Raw genomic sequence first — 27,399 nt, 5'->3', positions numbered from 1 at the left:
GCGTAAAGTTAGGTTCCCCGTCCTCATCCATACTGTAATTTTGTAATGTATTACTTCACCCAAGATTTTCAAACACTCCTAATGGCAAAAATAGGCACCTAAATAAGTGGCCTGATTTTCCCAGGAGCTCCCAATGAAGTCCTTTTTGGAAAGAGCTAGAGAGGACTCTGTGGTCATGTTACATCTTGGTACCAGAGATCTAGAAGAGAGGTCCTGGAAGTTAAATTTAGACTACTAGGTAGAAGGCTTACAGGTCCAAGGCCTCAGAGGTAGCTTTCTCTGAAATACTTCCAGTCTCTCATGCAGGTCCAGCGAACAGAGGGACCTTCGGGGTCTCAATGCTTCGTAGAGAAAACTGCAAAGAAGATGGGTGTTGGTTTATTAGGCATCAGGAAACATTTTGAGGAAGGGGGACCCTATACAGAGGGGATCAAAATGAAACCAACAGCTGCCATGTAAAACAAATAAGGTTTTAGAGGAGTATTTAAGAGTGGGACAGGAGCCAGCAGGAATGAGAAGCACATAGTCAGATAGAAACATCTGTTAAAGACGTTGGTAATACAACAATATCTGTGTATCCAACCAAGGATAGGATGCAAATTACAACTGAACTAGAACAGGGACAGGATGAAAACACAGGTAAATGCTATAAAACCAGCAGCATGTCAGATTAGAGTTAAATAAAAAAAGGTACCTAGACAACAATAAACCATAATAAACATCTATTAATATCTATACATTTATGTGAGAAGTTTAAAAATAAAAAAAATTATAAATTAGAATGCCTTGCAATGGATGAGGACCTTGATATAATAAACATTATGGAAGCATGGTAGAATGACAAAAAACAATGGGATACTGCAGAGCCTAATTACACCTATACAAGAAAGACAGACTAGTCCAAAAAGGTAGAGTACCACCACTGTAACTAAAGGATTAGATAGACCAGGGGTCGGCAACGTTTGGCATGCGGCTCGCCAGGGTAAGCACCCTGGCGGGCCGGGCCAGTTTATTTACCTGCTGACGTGGCAGGTTCGGCTGATCGCAGCCCCTCACTGGCCGCGGTTTGCCGTCCCGGGCCAATGGGGGTGGCGAGAAGCGGCGCGGGCGAGGGATGTGCTGGCCGTGGCTTCCCACCGCCCCCATTGGCCTGGGACAGCGAACCGCGGCCAGTGGGGGCCGCGATCGGCCGAACCTGCCGCGTCAGCAGGTAAATAAACTGGCCCGGCCCGCCAGGGTGCTTACCCTGGCGAGCCACGTACCAAACGTTGCCGACCCCTGAGATAGACTCTAGTGAGAGAAAAAATTCTGAGTGGAGAGGGCCACATCATTGAATCGCCAAATACAAAGATACAAATCCCAAGCTATAAGAATCTAAATATATTAGTAGGGCTATACTACCAACCTCGAGATCAAGAAAAGGAAATTGAGTGCACAACATTGAGAGAAATCAAAGAGGCAGCAAACTCAAACAAAATGATAATGTAGACCCACATATTAACTGGTTAAACGGCACAACAGGACAAAGTTTAAACAATTTCTTGACACTTTAAATGATTGCATCTTGGTACAGCTAGTTCTAGAGCACACAAGAGGACAGGGCAGCTATTCTTGAGTTTGTCTTAACTAACAAACAGAAGTTAATTCAAGAAGTGATAGTAGCTGAGCCACTGAGTAATAATGACTAGATAGACCATGGGTCTGATCCAGTATGGCAGTTCCTGTGTTCAGAATATTAGATTCTTTATCTACATGAGGTGACATTATTTTACTTGTATCCAAAGAGATTGATAAGACACACATCTAAGAAATTCAATAGAGAGGATCAGTCCTGTATTAATTTTTTTTTTTTTTTTTAAGAAACAGGGAATTCTTTCTGCTTCTGGTTGGTGGGAAAGGCTTAACAAAACTTTTTTAAGAGGGATTTTTTTCTTGTGTAAAGTGTGAGTGGAAAGATAACTGCAATCTTCTTAAAATGTTGAACAGTTTATTTTCTGGTAGCCAGATGCACAGGTGAGGAGAAAGATGCCAAATATATGCTCAAGAGCATCTCCTCCATGTCAGTCTCAGAGCCTTCAGAGAACTTCTCATGCAGCCCAGCTGCTAATATCTCTTTGACCATTGAGGAGACTGCAGAATGGAAGGAAAAACCTCTCTTCAGGCAACAAGACAAATGCTCTTAGCTAAAATTTGAGCCACATGGATAGGGTGACCATACCTTCCATTTCTGCTGTCATGGTTTTGTGTTGGCTTCACAGCATTTCATATAACTGTATTGAAATCAATGTTTTAACCCAATCGCAGTTTCAATGGGGGGTGTAAACTATATCAGGAAAGCACATATAACACAAGTTTCCCCTCATGCTTCTGGCTTCTCCAATAACCTTGACTTTATATTTTGAATGTGCATTACACATTTTATAAACCAGTTTATACTTTCTTCACAGAGCCACATGTAGGGCTTGACTTCATGATCAAATATTATGTTAAAACATGACCTTGAAGAGTCTCATTAACACAATGCGACTCACAACTTTGCATTTGGCACAGATACATTATGTCCAGCATTGTGTCAGCTGGTCATGGTTGAAACCTACTGGGTCTAGGGTTTGACAATGATTAGCAAACATGATGCTAAACATGTCCTTGTCCTTTTCTACATTCACTGCAATTTGTGGTTGGGAGTAGCCAATTTATTAGTAGAGGAAAGGCATAACTAGTGCCTTGCAGAAATTTCCTAGGGTAGCACTGGGAGGGAGAAGATAAAAGCGGGGGGAAATGGAGGTTAAAGATCTGAAAGAAATGTATATGAACAAAATTAAGAACAAAACCCACAAAATATAGACAAAGTATACAAAAAAGAAAGTAGGGTGCAAGCAATGAGAATTTGAGTGAGAGAATAAAGCTTAAAATGAAATGAGAAAATATAGGAAAGAGGCAGGGCAGACACGGGGGGAACAATAAAGTCTCCCACATTTTTATTATAAAATTATGGTCCCAAAATGTATGGAGCAAAGAGCTAGGCAAGATGGAAACAGTGCAGCAGAGGGGTTTTTTATTTCCAGTCAGATGCTATCTTTATTATCTCCCCAATATGTGGGGGACTCTCAGAGGAATGAAGTTAATGCTCCAATAGGTCTGTTCCATCTCTTAACTACTCTGATCCTTCAATTCTGTGGCTTGTAAAAAATGCTCTCCTTTCAGGTCAAACAGACTTGGGAAACAAAATATAAAAAAATACTAAAGACTCTGTGGGGAACATTTAAAATAAAGTGTTTCTCAAATAACCAAATTAACTTAGTGTTGCAGTCACGGACTTAGTTCAGTTTGCTTTCCAGAAACAAATCAACAAATCTAACTTTAATGTTATGGGATTAAGTAGTAGGGGAAAGGAAAAGGGTCTTTGTTTTTGTTTTATCTGCTTTCATATAAGATCTTTTAAAGAACAAATTATAATAAATCAGTAGCCTGCAAATAATTCCTCCACCCTTGCTCCCTCGCCCCCTCCTCTTGGCTTACTAGGTCCAGGTCTGCACCAGAAAAGTTATATTGGTATAACTACGTCATTTAGGGGTGTGATTTTTATTTATTTTTTTTTTTTTTACAGATTATTTATACTAGTATAAGCCCTAGGCTTTGTCTACACTAACACTTTTGTTGGTAAAACTTTTGTTGCTCAGGGATGTGAAAAAAACATTCCCTGACCGACATAAATTTCACCGACAAAAGCGCCAGTGTGGACAGCGCCATGTGAGCAGGAGATGCTCTCCTGCCGACATAGTTATGGCTGCTCGGTGGGGGTGATTTAATTATGCCGGAAGGAGAGCTCTCTCCCACCAGCATAGAGCGGCTACACAGGAGATCTTACAACAGCGCAACTGTAGCAATACAGCTGTGCCGCCGTAAGGTCCGTAGTGCAGACATAGCAGCAGTGTGCACACACTTATACCGGTATAAAGATGCCTTATATCACTATAGATTATTTTGCTTCATATACCAGTATAATCAGGCCCACACTAGGGGTTGCCACTTTAACTATACTGGGATATTTAAAGCAGCAAATTTTTTAGTGTAGACAAGCCCTCCATTTTTCTCTTCTCTTGTCTCCTCTTCCCTTAAACAAATCAGTCCTCCAATTTAATATAGAAAGAGTATTTTTGAATAATATTTAGTACAATTTAATCTCCCCAGCCTCCAGTCCTTCTCTATCTTCTTGTCTTGACTCAGATGATAATCAGAAGAAGGGGCATTTAAAAGTGTTCTTTCAGGGAATGATCCTGTTCCTACTGACAATCAGAGCAGGATCAAGCCTTAAGTAGTCACAAAATCTGAAGGCCGATTCCAACTTTTGAAACTAAGGAACGATTTGTAATTGTTTGTGACTTTTTTATTTACTATGAATTAAAGAAGCATGGCCTCTGATGGATGAGCCTCTTACAGTATGTCTACACTTGCAGTTGGAGGTGAGAGTCCCACGTGAGAAGACATATCCACATGGCATGAGTGGTGGAAGGAGTTAGCCACCCCACGTACATGCCTAATGTCTCCAGTGGGTATGCACTCAGGGTGGCTAGCCCATTTTGCCACCAGGCTGCCGCGGCTACACTCTACTTGATGTGTAGACATATTCCCCATGCAGACAGATACAAAGAAAATCAAGTTCAAAGTAAAACCTTGTTGGGAATGCTACAGTAGCATTTTGGCAGGCTGGTATGTTCCATTGGCTCTCATACCTGCAGCACTTTGAATTTCTGTTTTGGTTCCGCATGATGCTTGGCAAGTTTCCCATTCTGTGTTCGTGCATTATCTGGGAACATAACCGAGCAGAACGCCTGCTAAGTTTGAGAACTTTTGAGGCAGCTTCACTGGAGCTGGTTTCTGGCAAACAGCTGGCTGCATTTAGGAGCAACAGGATATTGGGTTGCAACTTCCACTGTCAGCTTGCAAAAGGTCTAACTAAATTGCATCCATCACTAGATGCTCAGATTCCACAGCAATGTGTGTGGTATAAGAACCTAGACATATCAGTGGTGGTTATGTCACTTTTTCGTTGGGTTGCAGCTGTGAATAGCCACCAGACAATGTTCTTTGCAGAGATGAACTACCCCAGGGCATAACGCGAACAGAGACCGCTCCTGCACCAGCCCACCTCTGATGGTGGGGGGAGAGGCACACTAGGGATGGGAGGTTTGCGGGCATGGGGCAAAGTGGGGGTGTGGCAGAGTTTGAGTGCAGGGGAGAATTGAGACCTTGATCATCTTCTCAACTGAGGCAGCCCTAGAGGGTGGCTGCCAGCAGGAGTCACCCTGTGTGCAGTGCCAGGGCCAGCTGTTGTGCCTCATTGCTGCATCTGGGTCCTCTCTTTATACCAGATGTGGATCCCAAGGGTCCTGTATTCATTTTCCTCTGTGCCTAGCTATTCGTTATGTGGATAGCATTTTAATACATTCTTGTAGATACTTGAAGTGGCCACTTAAGACAGGGATTTGCCTTCCAGTGGTGGTTGCTAGTGCAGAGTTCACTGTGTGGGATGTATACAGAGAAGAAGATATTTTGGGTTCTCTCCATGTAGAAGAATCTATAATATTTGCAGTGATCACTTTTGGACACTTACTTATGAAAATTAATAAGAATTACATGAATAGATGTAAGGAAGCACACAGTACACTTCTCTTCTTCTCACCCCAGAGCATCTTTACCGACAGAGGGAGCAGTTACTGCATTGCCATTCATTCCTGTCCTTGGCTTGTTCCTTCATTAAGCCCAGCCTGGTTGTTCCCCGGCACACAATGTTTCGCTGCCTAGTTGGTGTTGGGGAGTGACCTCAGTTGTGGTTGCATTATTTTATCATCTGTTTGTCTTCTGCAGTCCCCCATTATCGTAATCTTTTTGATTGCAGCCAATGGTGTACCCTGATTTCACATCCTGCTCTCCTTCTAACTTCTTCATTTTGTCTTGCCCCTTTTCCAAGGAACTCTCATCTCTACTGCCTCCAGACTGTTGATGTCTGTTTCGTTTAATGCAGCTGCTTCCAAACCATGGAGTAATGCTGGTAGTATGCTGGTTTGATACACTTTCACTTTGGTACCAAACATAATGTTTTTATCAGTCCATGATTTCATCAACTTCTATGCAGCATTTGTAGCTAAAGCACATCCCCTTTTAACCTCACTCTGGATGGAACCGTTAGCACTGACCTAGCTTCCTAGGTAGACAGAAGATTTTACTTGCTCTACAATACACTTACCTCATGCCAATTTTGGTTGACAATTATCAATTTTTGAAGTAATATTAACTTCAGAAATAGAATAACGCCTTCCAGCACAATTTTGATGTATATTGAATTGTATTTAATTTTTATTGCTGTCTTGGATGGTGGTCCTGTTTTTGTGTCCTACTCTCCTTTTGATTATCTGAAATTTTGTGTGAATTTCCTATTCATTGTAGTAAAAGCCAGACAAGTAAATAAATTAAGCGTTTTCCTGTCGGGATCACGGCCCTCTCCTTCCTAGTGCTGTGAACTCAAGATCACTGTGACAGGTTTAAGCACTCCGTGAACTTGAATCTGATTTGTTATTCTCAGAAATTATACACCTAGGGCCTGGTTTGTGAGAGGTGCTGGACAGCCACAACTCCCACGGAAGACAAATGGAAATACGGCTGCTCGGCCCTTTTGAAGCTCAGGCCTATTAAGGTCTGAGCGGCCAAGATTACCAAAAAAAAATGGTTAACTCAATAATGTTCCTTTTAGTTTCTATTGTGACTAACAACAGGAATTCAGTGTGCTGTTGCTGTGCTTTACTTCAGCTGTTCCCAAAGACCTGTGTGTACAGTTTGCCAACAGCAGTACCTCAGGAGTCAGTGGTACTTTGTTACTGGGACTCATTATTATTATTACTATTTATTATTTGTATTGTGGTTGTGCCTAGGATCCCTGGTCGGGACCCCCATAGTGCTCGGTACTATATGATTAAGGAACAAAGACATGGTCCCTGCCACAAAGGGCTTGCACTCTAAGCTTCCACTCTACCTAATGGCTCAGTCTAGAAAGATTCTGTGCACTCTGCATGAGCCATTGATAAATTGCAATAGGCAGCACTTCACCACGTGATCAGCTGTGTACACCCTAGCAATGTTTATGTCTGGTAAACTGGTAGAACTGCATGAAAAATGTCGGAACTTACAGGACTCGTACTGGGGTCTGATTTGCAAGAGAGATTGAGCATTCACAACGTTAGCAGGAGCTCCAGGTACTCAGCTACCCGGAAAATCATATCCTAAGTTTCTGGTATAGTCAGTGTGTTAGGAAACGTATTGGTTCTCAAGGTGCATTTCATTTGCAGTGCGAATTATTTAGCCTGCTAGGAAGAGTGTGATATAAATTAATACTCAGACTAACGAAGAGATCAGTGCTTAACATTTAGTTAAATGGTTTGATTTTGAAAATAAAGATACTAATTTTTTTTCTTATTCACCTTTAACATCAGTTCAGTTTTGTGCCTACAAGTATATCAACACTGCAGAGAAGAACCTGCAGCTGGTCCACGCCAGGTCACTCAGGCTCACAGGGCTCAGGCTAACGGGCTGTTTAATTGCTGTGTAGATGTTCGGGATCCTGGGACCATCCCACCTCGCAGTGTCCTAGAGCCTGGGCTCCAGCCCGAATGGCGACACTGCAGTTAAACAGCCCCTTAGCCCAAGCTCCTGGAGCCTGAGTCAGCTGGCATAGGCCACGGGCGGGTTTTTAATTGCAGTATAGGAACACCTTTTAAAACATGGACCTTCTGCCTTTGCTTCTAGCACTAGCAGACTATTTTTGTACCGAAAAATAAAACTACATGTATGATAAGAAAAGTGCTACTCTCTCCAACATCCCAGCAGGAGCTGTCTATTTTGAGGGAAGTTCAGCTATTTTTCACTTTGGTGCCTCTTGTTTTGTTTTTTTTAAGTCTTCATTTTTAGTTTCTGTGCTGTGGTACTTGAACAAGCCTAACTGTCATAGTTAATGGATTACAACTATCTATGCAAATGAACTTTGAAGGAGCTGATTTGAATAACAAAATGCAGTCTCTCAATCTGTATATTAATCATATTCTTACACACTGACCTTGCCCTGGATTTTCATATTGTCCCTGCTAGCTCCTACCTGCTAAGATTTAACAAGGGCTTAACTGAGTGAACAAAAGGAATGTAGTTGTGTCTGCCAAAGTCGATCTTATTAACCCGCATGCAACCCAGTGAAGTCAGTAGGGTGAAGTGGGTGTGTGACACTGTATGGAATCTGGGAGACATTTTAGGATGAAGTGAATACGAGCAGACTTTGGTTCATTGTGGCAGGAAGAAGTTTCCATTTGTCCCATTAAATCTGTTTTAACTACTACCCTCCCATGTGCCTAATTTCACAGGACTCGTGATTTTTCTTCACACTGCTGTGCAGGTGCACGAGCCAGCTGAGTCTCCCTTTGTTTATCTCCTGGCTCCTCCAGTTGTGTGAGTCATTTATATTATGAAAAGAACAGGAGCTGGGAGCAGAGGGGAGGCACTAGGACAAAGAAAATCTACCTTCCAACCAGCTGCAGATGAGGAAACCTCCCCATCTCATTTCCCGTTATGGCTTGGAAAGACTTGATATAAGGAAAAGGAGTGGCAGCAGGGCTTTAGTTTTTGGCAATTCCTTTCCCTTGCCCCCTCACAAGTCAATCTCTTCATATAGCATACGTTAAGGCAGGAGATACAGAAAACGAAGAAGTGCTGACATTATGTTGGGGAAGCATGATAGAGTCATTTAAGCTCTCTTGTCATGACTACCCAGCATGCAATAATGGGAAGAATGAAGGCATCAGTTTGCAAAGTCTCTTCTTCATTACAGCAGATTCTATGCTGTTCACTGTAGTGGCCTGCATAGAATCTGCTGTAATGAAGAAGAGACTTTGCAAACTGATGCCTTCATTCTTCCCATTATTGCACGCTGGGTAGTCATGACAAGAGAGCTTACGTTACTCTACCATGCTTCCCTAAAGCCCTGCTGCCGCTCCTTTTCCTTATATCAAGTCTTTCCAAGTAAACTAAAACGGCTTGGGTTATCAGTAAAAATGTGGTTGCCAAAGAACACACACGCACAAGTTCATATTATTTTTCCAAGGTGGTGGTGGAGGCAGCGGCGTACTTGTCCAATAAAGTCTTCTGGGCTGTTTATTTGGCTCAAGCATTCTTACGCTTGTTGCAGCCTTTTTATTACAAATGTGAGTTCTTTCTGTAAGTCACTTGACAATCACAAGATTATTTTTTTAAAGAAAGTCTGCTGTAGGCCATGTGAAGAATTTGTGGCATTTCTGAAGAAGGTGCCAGTGGCACTGTGTGAACTTTTAACATCATGTGCTGCAATAACACAGAGAATACAATAGGCGCTGGACTAGAACCCTGTAAGTTCAAATCCTGTCCTGGATAGCTATTGCTCAAGGGGGAGGGCAGGTCAGTCAAGCCAAAGGCATTTGGATCAAAACTTAATGTCTAGTTTAAACGAGAAGGATCACATATTTTCCTAAGGTGTTAAAAAGCAAAAGCTAGAGAGAATGCATGACTGGACCCTCGTGGTGTTCAGCTGATGATGCAGCCTGCTCAAACTAGTTCCATTTCGCCCTCTTCATGCTGATGTGCTGCTTTGGCTAGTGCTGAGATCACTCTGAGCAAGTTCCTTTTAGGAAACTAATGTTCCTTGTGTGTATTTTTTTTTTTTTTACCTCAGTCAGCACCTGCTGATTAAAACAAGCAAGGATCAAACCCATGATCCAGTCTAACTGAACAGCTGTAATAAAACACCAGGCCCTCCACCTTGGATGCAGTGTGTTGATGACAATAGTTAAGGCCAAGCTACTTTGAACATGTAACAAGCAGCTACTTTCAGTTCCCATTTCTCACACTTACATGAATTAACTCTTTTGCGGCAGTTTTTAATAGGCACTCGCAGCTGGAACACACACAGGGAATGTAAGGGGCAGGTGCTAATATTTTTGTGTATTACTACAGCCCTCAAGGGGAGCCCAGTTTTCAAACATGGGCTCCTGAATTACGTGGTCTAGTTCCAAATTGACAGTCAGGCATCTAACATGAGAACAGCATTTCAGTGCTTAAGTACAGAATTAAGCACCCTAATTGCAGGGGTGCTGGAACAATTTTTTTATAGGGGGGTGGGGCAGGTACTGATGATGGAAACCATGTATTTGGTGTTTGTAATTACTACTGCAAGCCGGGGGTGCAGCAGCACCCCTCATTCCAGCACCACTGCCTCGTTTAGGCCTCAACCCAGTAAACTCTGATGGGACCACTCACAGTAGTAAAGTGTTTGCAGGCTTGGACCCTTACGTACTCAAGTTTGACATATGGGTCCAGGCTGACTTTTTCAAACTCATTTTGTCACTTTTATTTCTATTTGTAAAGTGATTTGTAAAGAGTTGAGAATGTAATGACCAATAAGGCATCTAACTTCTCCACTTTGAAAGGTATGGCATTTTTCAACCCAACATTTAAAGGTCCTAGGGATGTTCCGGTTGGAAGTAGAAATCGATGGAGTCTGGTATTCTCTTTGATGCACTCTTGTTTACTTTCAAGGTATATACACATAGGGTTACCATACGTCCGGATTTTCCCGGACATGTCCGGCTTTTTGGGCCTCAAATCGCCGTCCGGGGGGAAATCCCAAAAAGCTGAACATGTCCGGGAAAATAGGGAGGGGCCGGCGCCGCTGGGTGGCCCAGGGGTGCGGGGCCGGCACCCCAGGAACTGAGCCAGGCTGGAGACGCCGGGGCCGGCCACCGGAGGGAGCCGCTCGGTTGGGGGGGCCAGACTGGGCCGCGCCTCCTCCCCCCCCCAGCTTACCTGCTGCCTGCTTCAGGCTTCCCGCGAATCAAATGTTCGCGGGAAACAGGGGAGGGGACGGAGTTGGGGCAGGGACTTTGGGGAAGGGGTGGAGTTGGGGCATGGGTGGGGCCAGGGCCCCGTGGAGTGTCCTCTTTTTGGACATTCAAAATATGGTAACCCTAATACACAAAGTCCTGCTTTGCTGAATGCCGGAGGAACCAACAACAAGAAGGAGAGGTTTCTTATTTTACAGCCCCAAGCATCCTTAAGCCAATAAACCCAATAGCTCTCTATATAGCCTTTCCCGGAGTAACACTCTGCTCACAGGCTACTGCTTGGCTTTATTCATTTTTGCCTTTGCCTCTCTCTCACTTCTTATCTGTTCTGAGTTTCTATGTGTTCTGCCCTCTCACCCTCACCCACAGCTGGCCACATTACCCTTTGGAACCCCTCCCACCCACCCACCTGGTGCTAGTTTCTGGGCAGATTCTGTTAGGTCTTGTTTTGAGTTGGGCCCCTTTAAGTGTTTCTTATAACTATCATAAGTGAAGGCACAGTCACGCATCAGTTTGATTCGTCCCGTCACAAGATTTTACCCAGCTTCTAACCATAAAAAGTGTACTGGTACCAATATAAGATTTTACTTAATTTATGTAATGCGAAATTTCAGTTAGCAGTTACATAGAGCTTATTCCCTCCTCACAGCTGGAACAATAGAAAATGTTGACACATGTATTTGCCTAGACTATCATGCTACACCCAATTTAAATTCCTCAAAACTAATTTTATAACCTAGTTTGGCTAGAACAGGAAGCTGGGCTTAAAACTGAATTAATCTTTGTGGAATTGAAATGCTTGGACATACAGATCTTGCTCCCTCAGCCCGTCCCCCCCCACACTCTGCTCATTTTCCAATAAATCTACTCCCCCAAATGAACTGCACTGGAGCTCTCACAGTTAGGGGGTAGACACAAGCAGCACCACTATTGTTTGTAGGTCTATGGTTTTACCCACTCAGTGTACACCCTAAATCCAGTGATTATTGTAATCTTTTCCAACATTTAATACTGCTCCTTGAGAAGAGGTGTCACATCATCAGATACCACTGATTGGGTAATGCTGTTGCAATGATATTCCAGCTGGTATCCCGGTTCCAGAAGTATCTCATTTTCCAGGAATGAAAGCAAAACAAGGCAGCCTCCACTGGGTCTGGGTTTTTTGGGGGGGAATTGCAGAACCATGCATAACTTAATGAGCTGAAAACACCAAGTCTCATTGCTTAAACATTTCACATGCTGACTTGGTTTAACAAGCATGCAGCCTAGACTGAACATTGTATAGATTTCCGTGCAAGTTGACTTAACACTACCTTACCAATCATGTGGTTAACCAGACTGAATTAATCACTCTCTCTAACCAAGGTTTATTTACTGGTCTCTCAGAATAGTGGGTGAAATATCCCTTTTCTGATAGGCTCAGCCTCCAGAAGAGAAAACAACAACACTCATACTTATGACAATACTTACTATAATTATTATTAATATCGCTCTTTAAGTGTATTCAGCACTTTACAGAGGCTGGCATGTACAAATCAAAACTTTCATAGATCTTGCACTCTGAGGGCCATATTTTGCAGTCTTTAGTCTGGCAATATTTCCATTGACTTAAATGGAAGTGTTCCCTGAATAAGAATCGTATGATTTGCCCCTGAGATTGTGGGGTTGTTAAGGCAGGTATTTGCACTAACAGGTAGTACAAATAAGGAACAGTTTAGCAAGGCCACCATTGTGAGAGATACTTTGTCCAAATGGGTTGAAAAGTGTTAGTCTTACAGTTCGTTGGAGGGAACAGTACACCACCAGTAGGCCTCAGGTTAACCTTTTGGGAAAGGTGAGAGAGAGTCAAATCCAGTCCAGTTCCACTACTGGAAAATAGGAGATTGGAAACTAATACGGTGCTTTGATGTATTGCACAGTGGGTTGCCCAGATGTGAAATGTAGGGCATAAAAACCCTATCATCACAATGATTAACATAATGAACCAAGTCCAGCCCCTGATGCTTCCCCGCTGGTACTCAACACAGATTTTATTGCAATACAATTCTGCTCTGTTGCAGGAAGATTTGAAAAGCACACCCTGCTGGGCTGCTAACATTTCAGCGTTCCACGTGTAAAGCTATTGGCCTCTGTAAATGTCAGGACCATGAAACACCAAAACCAGGCACAACGTACTGCAGATCAGAGCTGCTCTTATTTGCATACGTACTCAGTCTGTATTTACATAAAATAACAATTAACTCTTCAGAAAAACAGCAAGACATTTGTCTATTTTTTCATGTTCCAGGAGCAGTCTTGTTACTTGCAGAATGAGGTTTTATTTTATAAGACAGTGGCTGATTTAGACAATTCTCAATCCTTCTCCTAAAGCTAGAGATTTATGAAAATTTAGGCTTTTCATATCAAGGCAAGGGAGAAGTGAAGAGTCATTCATCCACTCACTCTCGGCATCAGCAGTTATGTCATTCTCTGTAAAGCTGTGTCATGAAAGTTTCTTCAAAAGCCTAGAATTAATGTTGTTTGTTTGTTTATTTTGGAGTCACAGAGAGGGCAGCATAAAATAGCTACAAGGCAATTCCCGTTCAGTGAAATGGAAGTCTCATAGGCACTTCATTCAATACAATGTGGCTCAAGAGGATATCCTGTCAACCAATGATAACAAGGGAAATAAAGTCACTTCCTCACCAGCTGTTTGATTCAGGTAGAAAAAGGAAGTCTTTACTTCCTCATGTTTGCTCTGCCCACCACCCCCTTACTAATAAATGCAGAGTGTGGCACTTAAGCTGGTTTTTCCCTTTATATTTTCAATGAAGAAAACTCACATTGTTAATGCATCACTGGGCTCAGCATATGGGAAATATTTAGTTCTACACAGCCTAAAAAAGCTGGGCCCAGCCTGAACTGTACGAGAGAGGCAGATTATGTAGCAATGATACTGAGCCTTTATAAATTTGCAGCGGTATTACCCTTCAATAATGATTGGGTGGCAAACTGGAGGTGGCTGGTTATTGGGGGGGGGCAGATCCTCTCTCCAACTCCTGTGGGTGTGTATGGTGGAGCAGAACTGTCATGGGGCGCCCTCACAGGCTGGCCATGTAGAACATCATGGCCAAGACTTCCATGCAGCTTGGGCAGTTTGGTAGTGATGTATACACAGCTCCATAGATCCACCAGCCAGTCCTTTTCCTACTGTAGAAGAGAATGCAGCAGGTACATGAGGATTCCATCCCTCCCTCACCACCCTCTTCCCTTATGGAAAAGTCCAACATAATTTAAACTGATTAAAGTAAAAGGGTGGGTTTTGTTATAATAGGAGTGTAGTAGGGTTCTATAGAAATTACTTTCAAAAACCTATAGAGTTTCATAGAGAAGAAAATTCTCTCTCTAAGGTTTTTGAACTGTCCTAGAGAATTCTATACTGGGGCATAACTTTCTGTGAAGTTCTATGGAAAATAAAACCCTACAAGAGTTACCATTCTCTCAAATTCTACAAGCCTTTTCAGTAAGCATGGCAGCTTTGCAGAGGCCTGTCAAGCTGTACACAGGATCCAGGCTCTGAGGGAGAATATTTCTGAGAGGACTTCAAACGCTTCAGGCAGTTTGTGTCAAGTCGTGTGTGGGGTTTTTTTTTTAATACCGACACTTATTTTATTCAGATCAATTTAGATTACAAAAATCCAATTACAAGTACTAATGCACATATACATAGGAAGAGACCTAACTTATGGAACATTCTGTATACAGTTTAGAGTTCTCTTGGCATTAAAAGCAGTTTTCACTAGGGGGGGTAGGCCCCCCTCTTCTGTTGTTTTAATACATAAAATGGGCATGTGTTTATTTAAAACAGGTTTGAAACTTAAACAAATAGTGACAGGCTGTTCAAACAGGCTTCGGAAATAAGCCTAATCAGGATGTTTGAGAAGGCAAAAGCGCAATAAAAAGGCACCCATAAAGTAGCTACTTGTAATATATAGTACAGAAACCATAAGGTTGGGTTCATCTTGTTATTATAATAGTCTCAATAACAAAAACTATTTCATGCAGAACGTTTTGTGCTGACATTCCTTTTCTTGAACCATTAGTCAGGGCTTTTGCGTTGTGTTAATGCAACCTACTCTCACCTACTTTCATGCCAGGCACCAAGAGCTCTCTCTATTGGGTTCCTAACAATAGCTTTTGTAATAAATTGGGCTGAGCATCCTCTAAACCTGGGGGATGGGGGTGGGTTGATACAGGATATGTTTCTGCTTCCATTGGTGTAATGGAAGTAGGATCAAGACTGTAGAAAGAGCGTCACTGAAGTTTAACATTAAAAACTTTTCATGTGACTTGCATTTTCTCAATACTTTTTTTTCTTCAAATGTCCTCTATTCTTTCCTATAGTTTTATTGTTGTGTATTGAACTTTGTCCTTGTCGTATTTTTATAAGGCTTGATCTTTAACTGCTGACACTGACAAAATTCCCACTGAAATCAGTGAGAGTCTGCAATAGAGATTGCAAGATTCAGCCCAGTCTGTAATATTTGCTTGCAGTCTGTGTTGTCTCATAGCCGTAAGGAGGTGGAGTAAAAGGTGCTTTTTGAAAAACAGCACAGCAAATGTGTTTTACAACCCAACATAACACAACAAAACATTAAGAACGGCATTATTAACCTTGTGTTTCTGAAGTTAGGTACTCAAATAAAAGTGGCGCCATTTTCTCAGCCCTCAGAGCTTCCATGGAAGCATAATTGAAAATCAGACTTTTATTTAGGTGCCTATATATGGATTTAAGTACCTAACTTCAGAAACACAAGTTTGAAAATATTGGCCTAAAGGAACAAAATGTCAAAAAACAATATGAAGAGAGATGCATTTTCTGCACACAGTCATTCTATGGGCCAACCCCCATAGCTCTTAACTCAGGCAATACACCCACTGAAATCAACAGGAGTTTTGCCTCAGTCAGGGGTGCTGGATTTGGTCTAGTATCACTTATTATAAATAGAAATTGTGGAAGTAGACACAATTTCTCCATTTAGGTACATCTCCCTCAGAGCCGAACTTCTACCGAACAGGATTTGAATAGCAAAATGTAAAAAACGTACACGCCCTCTTGTGGCAAAAACTAAACTTTCCATTCTGACCTACAATAGCTAGTGATATCAGATGACAAAGGACAGCGTAAAGTACTAGAATATGTCCATATCTTATGGGAAACACACAGCATGGTTGAAAGGTTTATTGTTATTTCATGTAATTTACACTGTGGCTTTTTCCCCCTCTGTTGCTGTAATTCATGAATTACTCGTGTATTTTAGGAGGCTATTTGCCTTGTATAAAATGTAACATTATAAATGCCTGAAGACATTTTACAGGAAGTGCAACTGAAAAAAAGGAATGTTTATTTTCTACAACAAATTGAAACCCTGCCACCAAAACGAAGTGGGTATTCACCCACAAAAGCTTATACTCCAATATATCTGTTAGTCTTAAAGGTGCCACAGGACTCTCTGTTGCTTTTTACAGATCCAGACTAACACGGCTACCCCTCTGATAAGAAAATGTAAAATGGTCACAAAATAAAAGCCATCAAAAGCCATCTTTTCATTAAAAAGAAACCTGTCTGCCTAAAGTTAGGTTCCTAAATCCATATTTAGGAAACTAAACAAAAGTGGCCTCATTTTCAGAAGTTCTGAGCACCCACAAATACCAGTGACATCAATAGGAGCTGAAGGTGCTCAGACTCATTTTATTATTAATTATTATCATTTGCATTATAGCAGCAGCAGGAGCCCATTGTGTTAGGTGCTGTACAAAAAGACGATTCCTGACCTAAGGAACTTAAAATTTTAGTAGTGGTTTGTATGCTAAAATGGTTCCGGAGTTACTTGCATGTATGAAAGAACTCACTCTTGTGCTTTTTTTAGTTTCTTTGAATAATTTGTGTTTATCATTATTAATGTAGCTTTAATGAACAAAAGTCTTTTGTTCCTGTCTGCATATCATATTGCTATGGAATCTCATACACCTATTTCCCTTCCTCCCAACCCAGGATGCCTTTGTGGAATTGTACGGCAACAACATGAGGCCTTTGTTTGATTTCTCCTGGATCTCTTTGAAGACTATCCTAAGTCTGGCTCTGGTGGGAGCTTGCATCACCCTTGGCGCTTATCTGGGACATAAGTGAAGTCAACTATCTAACCATGGATTACAAAAGTCTTACGAAACAATAAAATAATATGTTTTTTCCAGTAGCACAATGATATTAGTTTTATGAGCAGAAGTTCCTGGCTAAATATAAATCAGCTATTACTGCCAAAGGGAAGTATCATTTATTTTTTACATTGCAGGAAACAAAGTTATTTATTAAAGATATTTACATTTAACTTGCTATTTTCAGAAACTCTACAAACAGTTTATATCCGAGTATCACATAATATTGTTATGAATTGTAATGAGCCCCCAACACCTTGAGCTTTTTTTATTTTTTTAAATAAATTAATGCAGCTGGATGGATTAAATATACTGACAAAGACCTACCTGCTTTCTCTTGGGGGAGCAGTTACTTGGGCTGCTTCAGACTGTGTAATTGTGTTGATTTTACTACAATTTTTCACAGATCCAAGGAGATGGGATCCTAAAAAAATCAGAGGGAGTGAAGTTAGAATTATTTCCAGCTGGCAAGTACTGACATTAGTATACAATTCAATATGGTACATACTTGGTGTCAGAATAGCAACTTCTCGAAGGACAGCTATCTATAGGAGCCTCCTGGCAGGACAACAGTTTGAAATACGATTGCATATATTTTATGAAAGTATTTTTAAGTTACCAAATTGTGCCAATACATCATAATCATAACAGTATCATCTGATGCCTTAAAAGGATGATATGTCAATTCAGATACTCTTTATGAGCGCATGAAATGAAATCCTTTGGACATGCAAGAAATTACTGTTTCAATGATTTTCTCAGCAGTAAAATGTCTTTTACAGCTACACACACAGAAACCGTGAGACCGTCAGTGCCTGCCTCTACAGAGCACAGCTGGAGGCTGGAGTCCTGACTTGTGTCCCATTTTAGTGGGTTCATATCTGCAACTGATCCTGTTTACTTGCTGAGCTCCTCTAGGGTTTTGAAACCAATTAAGTTTGGTCTCTAAATCCCTGAAAGTTGAAAAAGGTTTAAATTTATTTGGCAAGAAACAGACCTCATCTGAGTTCCAGATTAGCTCGAACTATGCTTGTTTATCAAACTGGACACCAAAATCACGTTCATTTTCATAACAAAGAAGTCAGATGACCTGTATTCTTTCCCCCATCTCGCCCCCACCCCCAGCCAAAGTATTACATGCTAATAATTTCTTAAGACTTTCTACAGAAATAAAGAAGATGAAGAAATTGTCCTAATCCTCTAGCTGGACAGAGACTCACTGACATCCAGATTCCTTAGATGCCTATTGTCATTTCAGGGGAGAATAAGGAGGGGGAAAGGATGGACTGAGTCAGCTTCTTGAATAATAATTTAAATAAGATTAATTCAGAATACTTAATATACAGCTTTATAACAACTGCATAAATCCTGGAACCATATATCTTAGACATGTCAACATACTTTAAGGTGGGCTTTAATAAGCTTTTCGCTTCTATGAATTCCACCTTAAAAACCTCTAAGTCAAGTGTTTTTATTTTTTTACTATGAAACTGTCAAAATATGAACTTTGTGGCTAAATGTACATCCAGGGACAAGTTAGAAAGCTCTGGATAAAAGGACAGGAACAACAGACAAGTACTTTCAGAGTGAAAACAATACAATGAAAAACTATGCAGACTCAACCTTGAGATTTCAATAATATAACTTTGTGGCATTATATGCAAAATATCTGCAGTAATTTAGGAATGTAATATGTTCATTGTTAAGGCTGTAATTGATGTGATTTCTTCAAAGCTGCTTTTTTTAGATTTGTGCATCTCAGCATTTTTATTGCTATTTAGTCACGGCACCTACACTTTCTATGGGCAAAGATTGAGTGAGCGTTGCATTCCAAATTTGAAATGATTTTAATTTTACAGAAACATTTAATGGAACGAATGTTTCTAAAGCAAGTGTGATCTGTTTTTAAACTCTGCTGAGTAAAAACACCTGAAATGTCAAAACTGTATGCATTTGTGCAAGGCACTTATGAAAAATATTTAAAAATAATAGGGAACCACATATTAGGAATTGAATGTGGTCTTGGTTTTTCCACCTAGCAGGTTTAATTTATGGAAAGCCAGGTACAAAGCTGAACTAGAATTGGCACTGTACTAATGTTTCAATCCACATTTCACAATCTAGTCTTCATTTCAGTTTGTGCCCATTAACCCCCCATTAAAAATAATGAATGATTTGACCTTGAACTTTTTCAATGTTGAATTGTTTATTGACGGTTTACATCATCAAAAAATATAAAAAGAGTAACTATAAATTCCTGTGCTGCTATACTACCAAGATAATTTGGATAGAGTTTATTTTGGACTATCCTCCAGTGGCAAGATTTTTCAAAGCTGCTTTAGAAGTAATATGAAGTAGTCACATTACAGAGATGATTATGTAGATGCTGCCAATTTGTGTTCTGTTGTATCTATTCACTGGGATTCCCAGCATATTAGTTAATAAGTTAAAAAAGTCAAGGCAACTGTTAATGGTTATTTTATTAAACAGATAATGGAGCTTTCCCATTCTGACTGCAGAATTGTACAATATTGTGGCTGCATTAGCTGTAAGTTGATGATGCATTTATTATTAATCACCATACTAGAAACGTTGAATGTATATAAAAGCTTGAACTTGTTTAAAAAAAAATCTCCCCCTCAATCCTCTTGCTTTCCCAGTGATTCCTGTCACTTCCATTTTCTTTGTTACCGTATGAAACAGAACTTTCCCTACAACATGCAAGGCCTTACTATCATGCTCCAAAACTTCATTTCAGTTAAAAATCACTTCTTCTCTCACCCCGATCAGTCCTGTTGGCAATCTATAAAAGGAAGCTAAACATATAAATAGTTGCACTTCTAAAGTTACTTGGCTGTGGAGAACCAAGGGACAACACGGGAAGAGGTGTTAAGAAGTGTAGAGAGGAGATAGATCATTGATATATCTCCATGACTGAGGATAAAAGTGTCTGAGAAATTTGGCCATGTTTCATCTAGGTGAAAAGAAAAAGAATGATAGGCAGTGACGATAAACAGAGCAAAACGTTACAAAAATTCCCCCCCAAAGTACTTAAGTAAAGCCTTGTTAATTCTAGCAGCAATCATCTACAAACCAGATCAGATATTTGATGTTACTGTACCACAATTTTTTTTGTCCTTTAATTCTTTTGGGCTTTGTTTTTCAATAAAATAATTAAAAAGTCTTGTTTTTTTAAACAAAGGAAAACATCATAAGATCATCTATGATTTGTCATAGTTCCACAATGTACCGATAAGCCCCTTTGTTTTCAGTTTTAACTGATTTTTTACCAAAAATTTCCTGGGTTTTACAAAAAGTATTATTCTTTTTTTTTCTGATTTTCACCCTACTTTTGTATCATTCAAATATATAAAAAATAACTAGTTTTATTAGGAAAATACAATACATTGCATAGGATATATGTATTATGATAATGCATTTGTCTGTGTGTATATGCAAAGCTGCCTGTTGAAGTAAGGCTATGTATTAGTCTAGAAGATACATACAAACAAGTACACACGTAAGCTCTGAAGTGCGTGCGCATTAAACGTACTGATGAATCTCACCCACCATGTACACATTTCAAGCTGTTAGCAGATAACAGTTTAAAGATCTGACACACTAAAATGGGAAGAAAATGAAAATATGTTTCAGAACACAAGGAAATATTCGAAAGTTTTTAAAAAACAAAAACAGGAGGAGACAAGGATGAAGTTGAGTGTATGTGCTACAAATGGTGTGGCCCAATTATTAAATGTTTATAGGTTAATAAGTCTACAACAGTAAACTGTTTATTCAAGTGAAAAGTTTTATTTGGGGATTAGAGATCTATTGTTTTCTTAAACTCAGAGGTAGCATTGTGTTTTGAGTTCTGTTTTAGTTCAGCAAACCACATTGATGAACGGAATTCAAAGCGTTAATCTACTGAATACTTTTTCCCCCTGCCCGTCTTTTCATCCACCAGAATAAGCCCCGATATTTACCCAAAAAAATTAATAATAGTTTTTTGCACTGATTTTCCCACCTGTTTTTGTGGTTGTGTTTATAAACACTGATAAATTCCCAGGGGAAATTAAATAAAATAAAAACTGAAAACAAAGGGCTGTATGTACAGTGTAAATAAGAGTTCTAAAACAAGGGGAAAGAGCCTAAAACTAAGTATTGAGACATCAGAGGAGAGACAGAGGATAAGTCTTGGTAGTTCAGACATTGGATCGGACAATGGAATAACATGTCTGTTGTGGTAACTGAAGCTACCGAGAGAAGTGGGCTAGTGAGGGCTGAAAGGTGATTAGAGTGGGGTTTGTACACAGAGTCTTGTATGATGCAGAAACTTAGCCACAATGGCCCAAGAAATAAATTTCAGTCATAACCATCTACATGTTTGTGCATTTTCTTAGTTTCCTGTTGTGATCTGTGAAATCATGGGATGCTTTAATAAAGCACACAGCTATAGACTGGAATAATTCCTTTGGAAACAGACTTTTGCGTGTGAAGGTCAATATGGGATGCTATAAGGTGCAGATTATGGGCCCAGAACTTTTTGTCCTTGCATACACAAACCTCCCATTCACCTCAGTGGAAGTTCTGCATGGTGATGTGGTTGGCCATGCATCTGCACTAATTTTATATCCTAAAAATCTTTTGAAATGTTGATGAAAAACGTGATGAAGTTGCATGTGCAAAGAGCCTGCATTTCTAATTTTTTTTTTTTAACAAGATAGCATATGGATTCATTCACATTATTTGTTAATGACTCCTAATACCATGTTTGATAAGTTAAACTTTTTTGGATTCACTCTTTTGGAGTGTAAATATCCCCTAAAACCAGAAAAATTAAGTTTTATTTTGCATTCCTATATATCTTTAAAACAAAAGTAAGCAACAGGGAGGCAAGGGAATCAATTTAATCTAAATTGGTTTTTGAAATATGCTCCTGTGCTAGAAGTTAATGCAGCTTCATCCTGGACTGAAATCCTTACAACCAAGTTATAAAACATTAAGAACTCCCATCACACACAAAAAATCATGTATATTTTTATTTAAATAACATTTTTTCTTTTGAATATTTGACTTTTAAATATCACCAGCATCATTGTATATAAGCAGATATCATTTATCCATTATCTTGGATGATGTATGTAAGGTAGTTTGCCAGTTTATTATTGTTTCATATGATTACATTGTTCTTTGTGTTTAAACTGTTACATGTTGCCATTAAACTTTCTGTGTCTGTCTAGTTAATATTGTGAAGAAATAATAAAGTACACTGTGAGTTACTTGTTAAGAATTTGAATTGTTAGTCACATTTTACTTTTCCCTCTATTAGCAAACATCTTATGAGTGTGATCCTGTAAATACTAGAGTGTAGAGTTTGCTACTTAATAGTTCTGTTGACACACTAGGCTGCATATAAAACCATCATCCTGCAATGAGCTCTGTGGAAGCATTGCCAACTCACATGATTTTAATTGCAAATCTCTTAACATTTGATGATTTTCCTAAAGTCCTCGATATTGGAGTCATGTGAATTGGGTTTTTAGCCTTCATCGTTGCAGAAAGAAGCTTGAAAGGTTCAAAGCCAGAAGGCAAATAAACAGAACTTCAAATGTGTGTTTTTAAAAATCTTGTGATTTTTTCGAGCCAATGTCATGGTTTTTTGGGGATCCAACTTCTGGTTTTTAAACACCTAAGATTGACAGTACTGAGGTGGACTCCTACACCCACACCAAGTGCCTTGTTAAGTCCGGTGTCTGCCTACACAGATATTATTGCAGAATTGCGGTCTAAGTGCTTGCAGGACTGGACCTTAGATAAGATTATTCAAAGGGTATGGCCAAGTGGTCTGAGCTTGAATTTTATCATACCTAGGCCTTCTGGAATTATGGGCTCGGGTCCCAGCAAGCAAGTCAATTCAGGTTTCATTCTTCCAAAGTAGATAAATCAAGTACCAAGTAGCTTGGGAATCTTCCAGAGGAGACCTAGAAAACAGCCATGTCAAAAAGGGGCCATATAAGTGAAGATCCACTTTTTTAAGCTAGAGGTGTCTCTTAGTGTTGTCAATAGCAGAATCCTGCTTTTGGGCATATAACGCTACAAAACTTGCTCCTAGAAAAAGAATGCAATATAAGAATTTTCCATAAGAATACTAAAAAGCGTGTTGGCAGCTCATAAACAAATCATTGCTTTTTAGTATTCTTATGGAAAATTCTTATATTGCATTCTTTTTCTAGGAGCAAGTCTTGTAGCGTTATATGCCCAAAAGCAGGATTCTGCAATTGAACTTCCATTCAAACACTTTATATTTTTTGGCATTTAACTTCCATTCAAACACTTTATATTTTTTACCAAAATTCTTTCTTTTCTGGAGCCCAAACCTGAGTCACTGCTGCTCAGGTACCATGGTGATAAAGGCACAATATAGAGAACCAGAATTGAACAGAATTCGTCAAAAGAGAAGGACGTTTGGTCAAGGTCATATTTTAGAGAGTCTGGATTTTCATGCAAGGGCCCCAAACATCAAGATGTAACATCCAATGTTTGATGGGCCATCATTATATGAAATATAGGAGGTAGATGCACCTCAGATTTTGGAAATCCTAGGCCATGACTGCATTTTGGCTCTACCATTTATCTAGCTGTCTGATGTGACTAACTGCTTCTTTGCTGAGCAACTTTTTACTCTAATATAAAGACATTGAGAAATTATAAGAGCAAAATTAACCAACACTAAGAATAAGAAATATTATGTTTCTGTTATTCTTACAGGTTTTCTGCCATTATCATCAGTTCTCATGGGTATTGAGATATTTTACATCTTAAGGACTTAGTTCAATTGGCCCTAAAAGGGGTGGCAGGCGAGTTAGGGAGGCACCTCTTTTTTAGAATGACATTTGACGTGTGGAGAGCTGATCATGTAAGTTTCTCCACCAGAAAGGAAAAACATATGCAAACAAGACCAGTGCCTGCCCACTCCACAGACTCTCCTTTCCCTTTTGGCACTGAGTGCGAGCACTGGTTCCTTTCTGAAAGGTTGAGAGATGAGCATCTGTAATGGCACTAGTGACCTGGGCAGAAGTGCAGTAAGATGAGGAGAACAAGATGAAGGGGAAGTAAGCCTGGCTTGAGTCAGAATGCATTTCGGACCTGACAGCCAAAATGTGCACTAGATACCATGGTGAGAGAGAAAAACCTTGAATAGACAGAAAATAACAAGTTACATTTATAAAAAGAGATCTCTAATTTTGCCTGCCCTAAATTTTGCCATGAATCCACACGAAGGAGCAGCGCCGCACACCCAGCTCCTCAACAAAGTTTGTAATAATCCTAGAGTATTGCAACCCCATTGAGCCACTGGATTCTCTCCTTCCATTCATTTTTCCGAAGTGCTTTTTAACCTTTTCAATACTCATAGTTATGATCCTTAAGGCTAAATCCCTGTATTGTCCTTTAAGCTTGTGCATTCATTAATCAATAGACTAACAATCATACCGGGTGAAATTCACCCCTGCTCAGAGGAGCAGAACAAAGGTTATGTACCACTGTGTCTCATTTAAGCCCTAAGAGGTACATTCACATCCTGAGAGTAGCTATGCCAACGTAACCCCCAGAGTAGATACAGCTAGGTCAATGGAAGACTGTTTCTGTGGACCTTGCTACCATCACTTAGGGAGGTAGAGTTTCTACAGTGAAGGAAAAACCCTTTCTGTTGCTATAATCTGCATCTACACTACAGGGTTATAATGGTATAGTCACAGCACTACAGTTGTGCCACTACTGTACCAATAGAGTAGCCACGTATTGGCCTTCTTCACAGGAGTGAATTCCACCTTTACATGCTAGCAAGAATTTCTTCTAGAAAGGTGTTACCTAGCCTTACTGCTGGGTGATCAGACGTCCCGATATTAGGGGCTGTGTCTGATATAGGCAATTATTACCTCCCCTTCCAATTTTTCACACTTGCTATCTTGTCACCCTACTTACTGATAAGACAAGTGCAAGAAGTTTGTTTAGCAAGCTGGGTAGACAACAAAGATCAAATTAACTCTTTGAACATCTGATTGCTGTTGTCAATGAGCTGATTGAAACACCTGAGTAGAAGAAGTCGGTAGTAAAAGCAGATATAAAATGGCTCTTGTGACAAAGTTCCTCCTGTATCTTGGTGGGTCCTGTGCTTATTGGCAGATTTTCTTGCCTCAGAGATTCACCATGTGGGTTGGGGAACAGCCCAGAGACCTTCCCCTCTGGAAGAACCCACAGTCCAGCTCAATTGGGAGGTTTGGGGGGAACCCGGGCCCGCCCTCTACTCCGGGTTCCAGCCCAGGGCCCTGTGGACTGCAGCTGTCTATAGTGCCTCCTGTAACAGCTGCATGACAGCTACAACTCCCTGGGCTACTTCCCCATGGCCTCCTCCAAACACCTTCCTTAGTCTCACCACAGGACCTTCCTCCTGGTGTCTGATAATGCTTGTGCTCCTCAGTCCTCCAGCAACACACCCTCTCAGCTCCTTGCGTCTCTTGCTCCTAGCTCCTCACACTCCCACCACAAACTGAAGTGAGCTCCTTTTAAAACCCAGGTGCCCTGATTAGCCTGCCTTAATTGATTCTAGCAGCTTCTTCTTAATTGACTCCAGGTGTTCTAATTAGCCCGCCTGCCTTAACTGGTTCTAGCAGGTTCCTGATTACTCTAGTGCAGCCCCTTCTCTGGTCACTCAGGGAACAGAAAACTACTCATTCAGTGATCAGTATATTTGCCCTCTACCAGACTCTTGTACCCCACTGGTCTGGGTCTGTCACACCCTCTAAAAATGTAAGGGACAAAATCACAGGACAGTTAGCAACCTTACATTAAGATCCTTCTTTCAGATATTGCAAAGGAAGTGGGGGGGGGGAGGGGGGAAGGGAAGGAAAGTTGCCCTCCCTTCCAGCTAATTAAATTAAAAAGCTACAGAGTTCCCACTTCTGCAATAATAATGCAAAACAATCCATAAAAAAACCCACAAACATTTAAACACTGACCATTACCTAAACAATTAAAAATACCTCACCAATATTGTAACATAAAAAAGCTTGTTGGTCTCCGTCAGGACTCACACTTAAAGGTGCTGTGTGCCTGCAAACTCCTATTGACATCAGTGGCAGTAGAGTGCACTCAGCAGTCATCCCACACGAGTGCACAGAACCATGCAGGACTGAGAAGCAGAATGTGTCACTGGCCTTGGGACTCTGAATACAATTTTGATAAAATTCCAAAGTTATCAGGCTGTAGAGGTGATGAAAATCTCTCAGGATGAAGTCAAGTTTTCATGATATTTGGGTAATCTGGAAAAAAATTGGCAGGGTGCAGGGGGAGTCTGAAGATCTAATTACTAGAACAAGATAATTTTTATATCTGACAAGGAAATATGAATTATCCTTCCCTGAAAATGTATCATTGATCCCTGCTACAACTCCATATCTAATAATATATATAAACCCCACTGTGACAACTTTTGTATCTTGCACTGTAATAAGGAAAAACAACATTATTACAGTTAAACAACCTCTTTCAGAGGGTTTTCTAATTTTTTCTGATTTGTTCAACTGTTAGCCACACCCTGATTAGTCTTTCATCCAACAACAAAGCAACCCAGCACCTAAATCTAATAATGCAAAACCCTCCTAATAACCTGAACGACAATTTTGACAAACCAACTTTTATGAAACACAAATGCTGGTATTTGTAGTGCCCGACAGCCAGTGGAGCAGGAACGGTACTTGGCTGTAATGAATACATAGGGAACCTTTTCACTGAGGACTCTGAACACAGACAAATCCGTTAGTTCGTCCTGTATCTCCCAGGCCAGCTAACAGGCTGCGCTGTCTAATTTCACCGCACAGATATGTGGCCCAAGTTCTGGCCTGGAACGGATTGCTGACTATGTTACAGAGTCCTCGTATAATGTGCTTTTAGCTAGGACTGGCAGAAAACCAAGGTGCTCACTCATAAGGCTGTAAATTAACATTGCAGAGGGATATTGGCTGGAAGCTCACATGGTTCAGAGTTTGTTCGCCATCTGGAGTCTAATTTTGAATTCCCTCCACACCTAGGGATAAAGCAGGTGAGGTGTTTGGATCCTCTCCTCATTACTTTCACAACAGTTCCCCGTGCCCCCCCCCTTAAATGCTCCAGGTTTTTTGCACTCACAAAAGCAGCTGTTATTTCTCTAAAGTAACATGTAAATTCTGTAACCATTTCTCCCATTTTGTAATTCAACTGTTGTTAACACAAATGCTTCTCTGATAAGCAGCTC

General features: G+C 40.4%; 1 protein-coding gene and 1 long non-coding RNA gene across 3 annotated transcripts in view; one reads left to right on the top strand and one right to left on the bottom strand.

Annotated features, from left to right (window-relative positions):
- BCL2 (BCL2 apoptosis regulator) overlaps positions 1-21,561 on the top strand; it is a 125,585-nt gene extending 104,024 nt beyond the window's left edge. For both annotated transcript variants that reach the window (XM_005300859.4, XM_005300861.4), the window contains one exon: positions 16,948-21,561. In XM_005300859.4, the coding sequence (XP_005300916.1) occupies positions 16,948-17,082 (135 nt within the window). In that variant the 3' untranslated portion in view covers positions 17,083-21,561. The remainder of the gene's footprint in view (positions 1-16,947) is intronic.
- Positions 224-23,110, bottom strand: LOC122174724 (uncharacterized). The gene is made up of 3 exons (XR_010598699.1): positions 22,976-23,110; positions 17,436-17,532; positions 224-355 (listed from the first exon to the last, which is right to left on the bottom strand). It is a non-coding gene; the product is annotated as an uncharacterized LOC122174724 (long non-coding RNA).
- Positions 23,111-27,399: the final 4,289 nt, after the last annotated feature.

This window comes from Chrysemys picta, chromosome 2, assembly GCF_011386835.1.
Source record: "Chrysemys picta bellii isolate R12L10 chromosome 2, ASM1138683v2, whole genome shotgun sequence".
Classification (NCBI taxonomy): Eukaryota; Metazoa; Chordata; order Testudines; family Emydidae; genus Chrysemys; species Chrysemys picta.
This window is presented reverse-complemented; position numbering and strand designations above follow the sequence as displayed.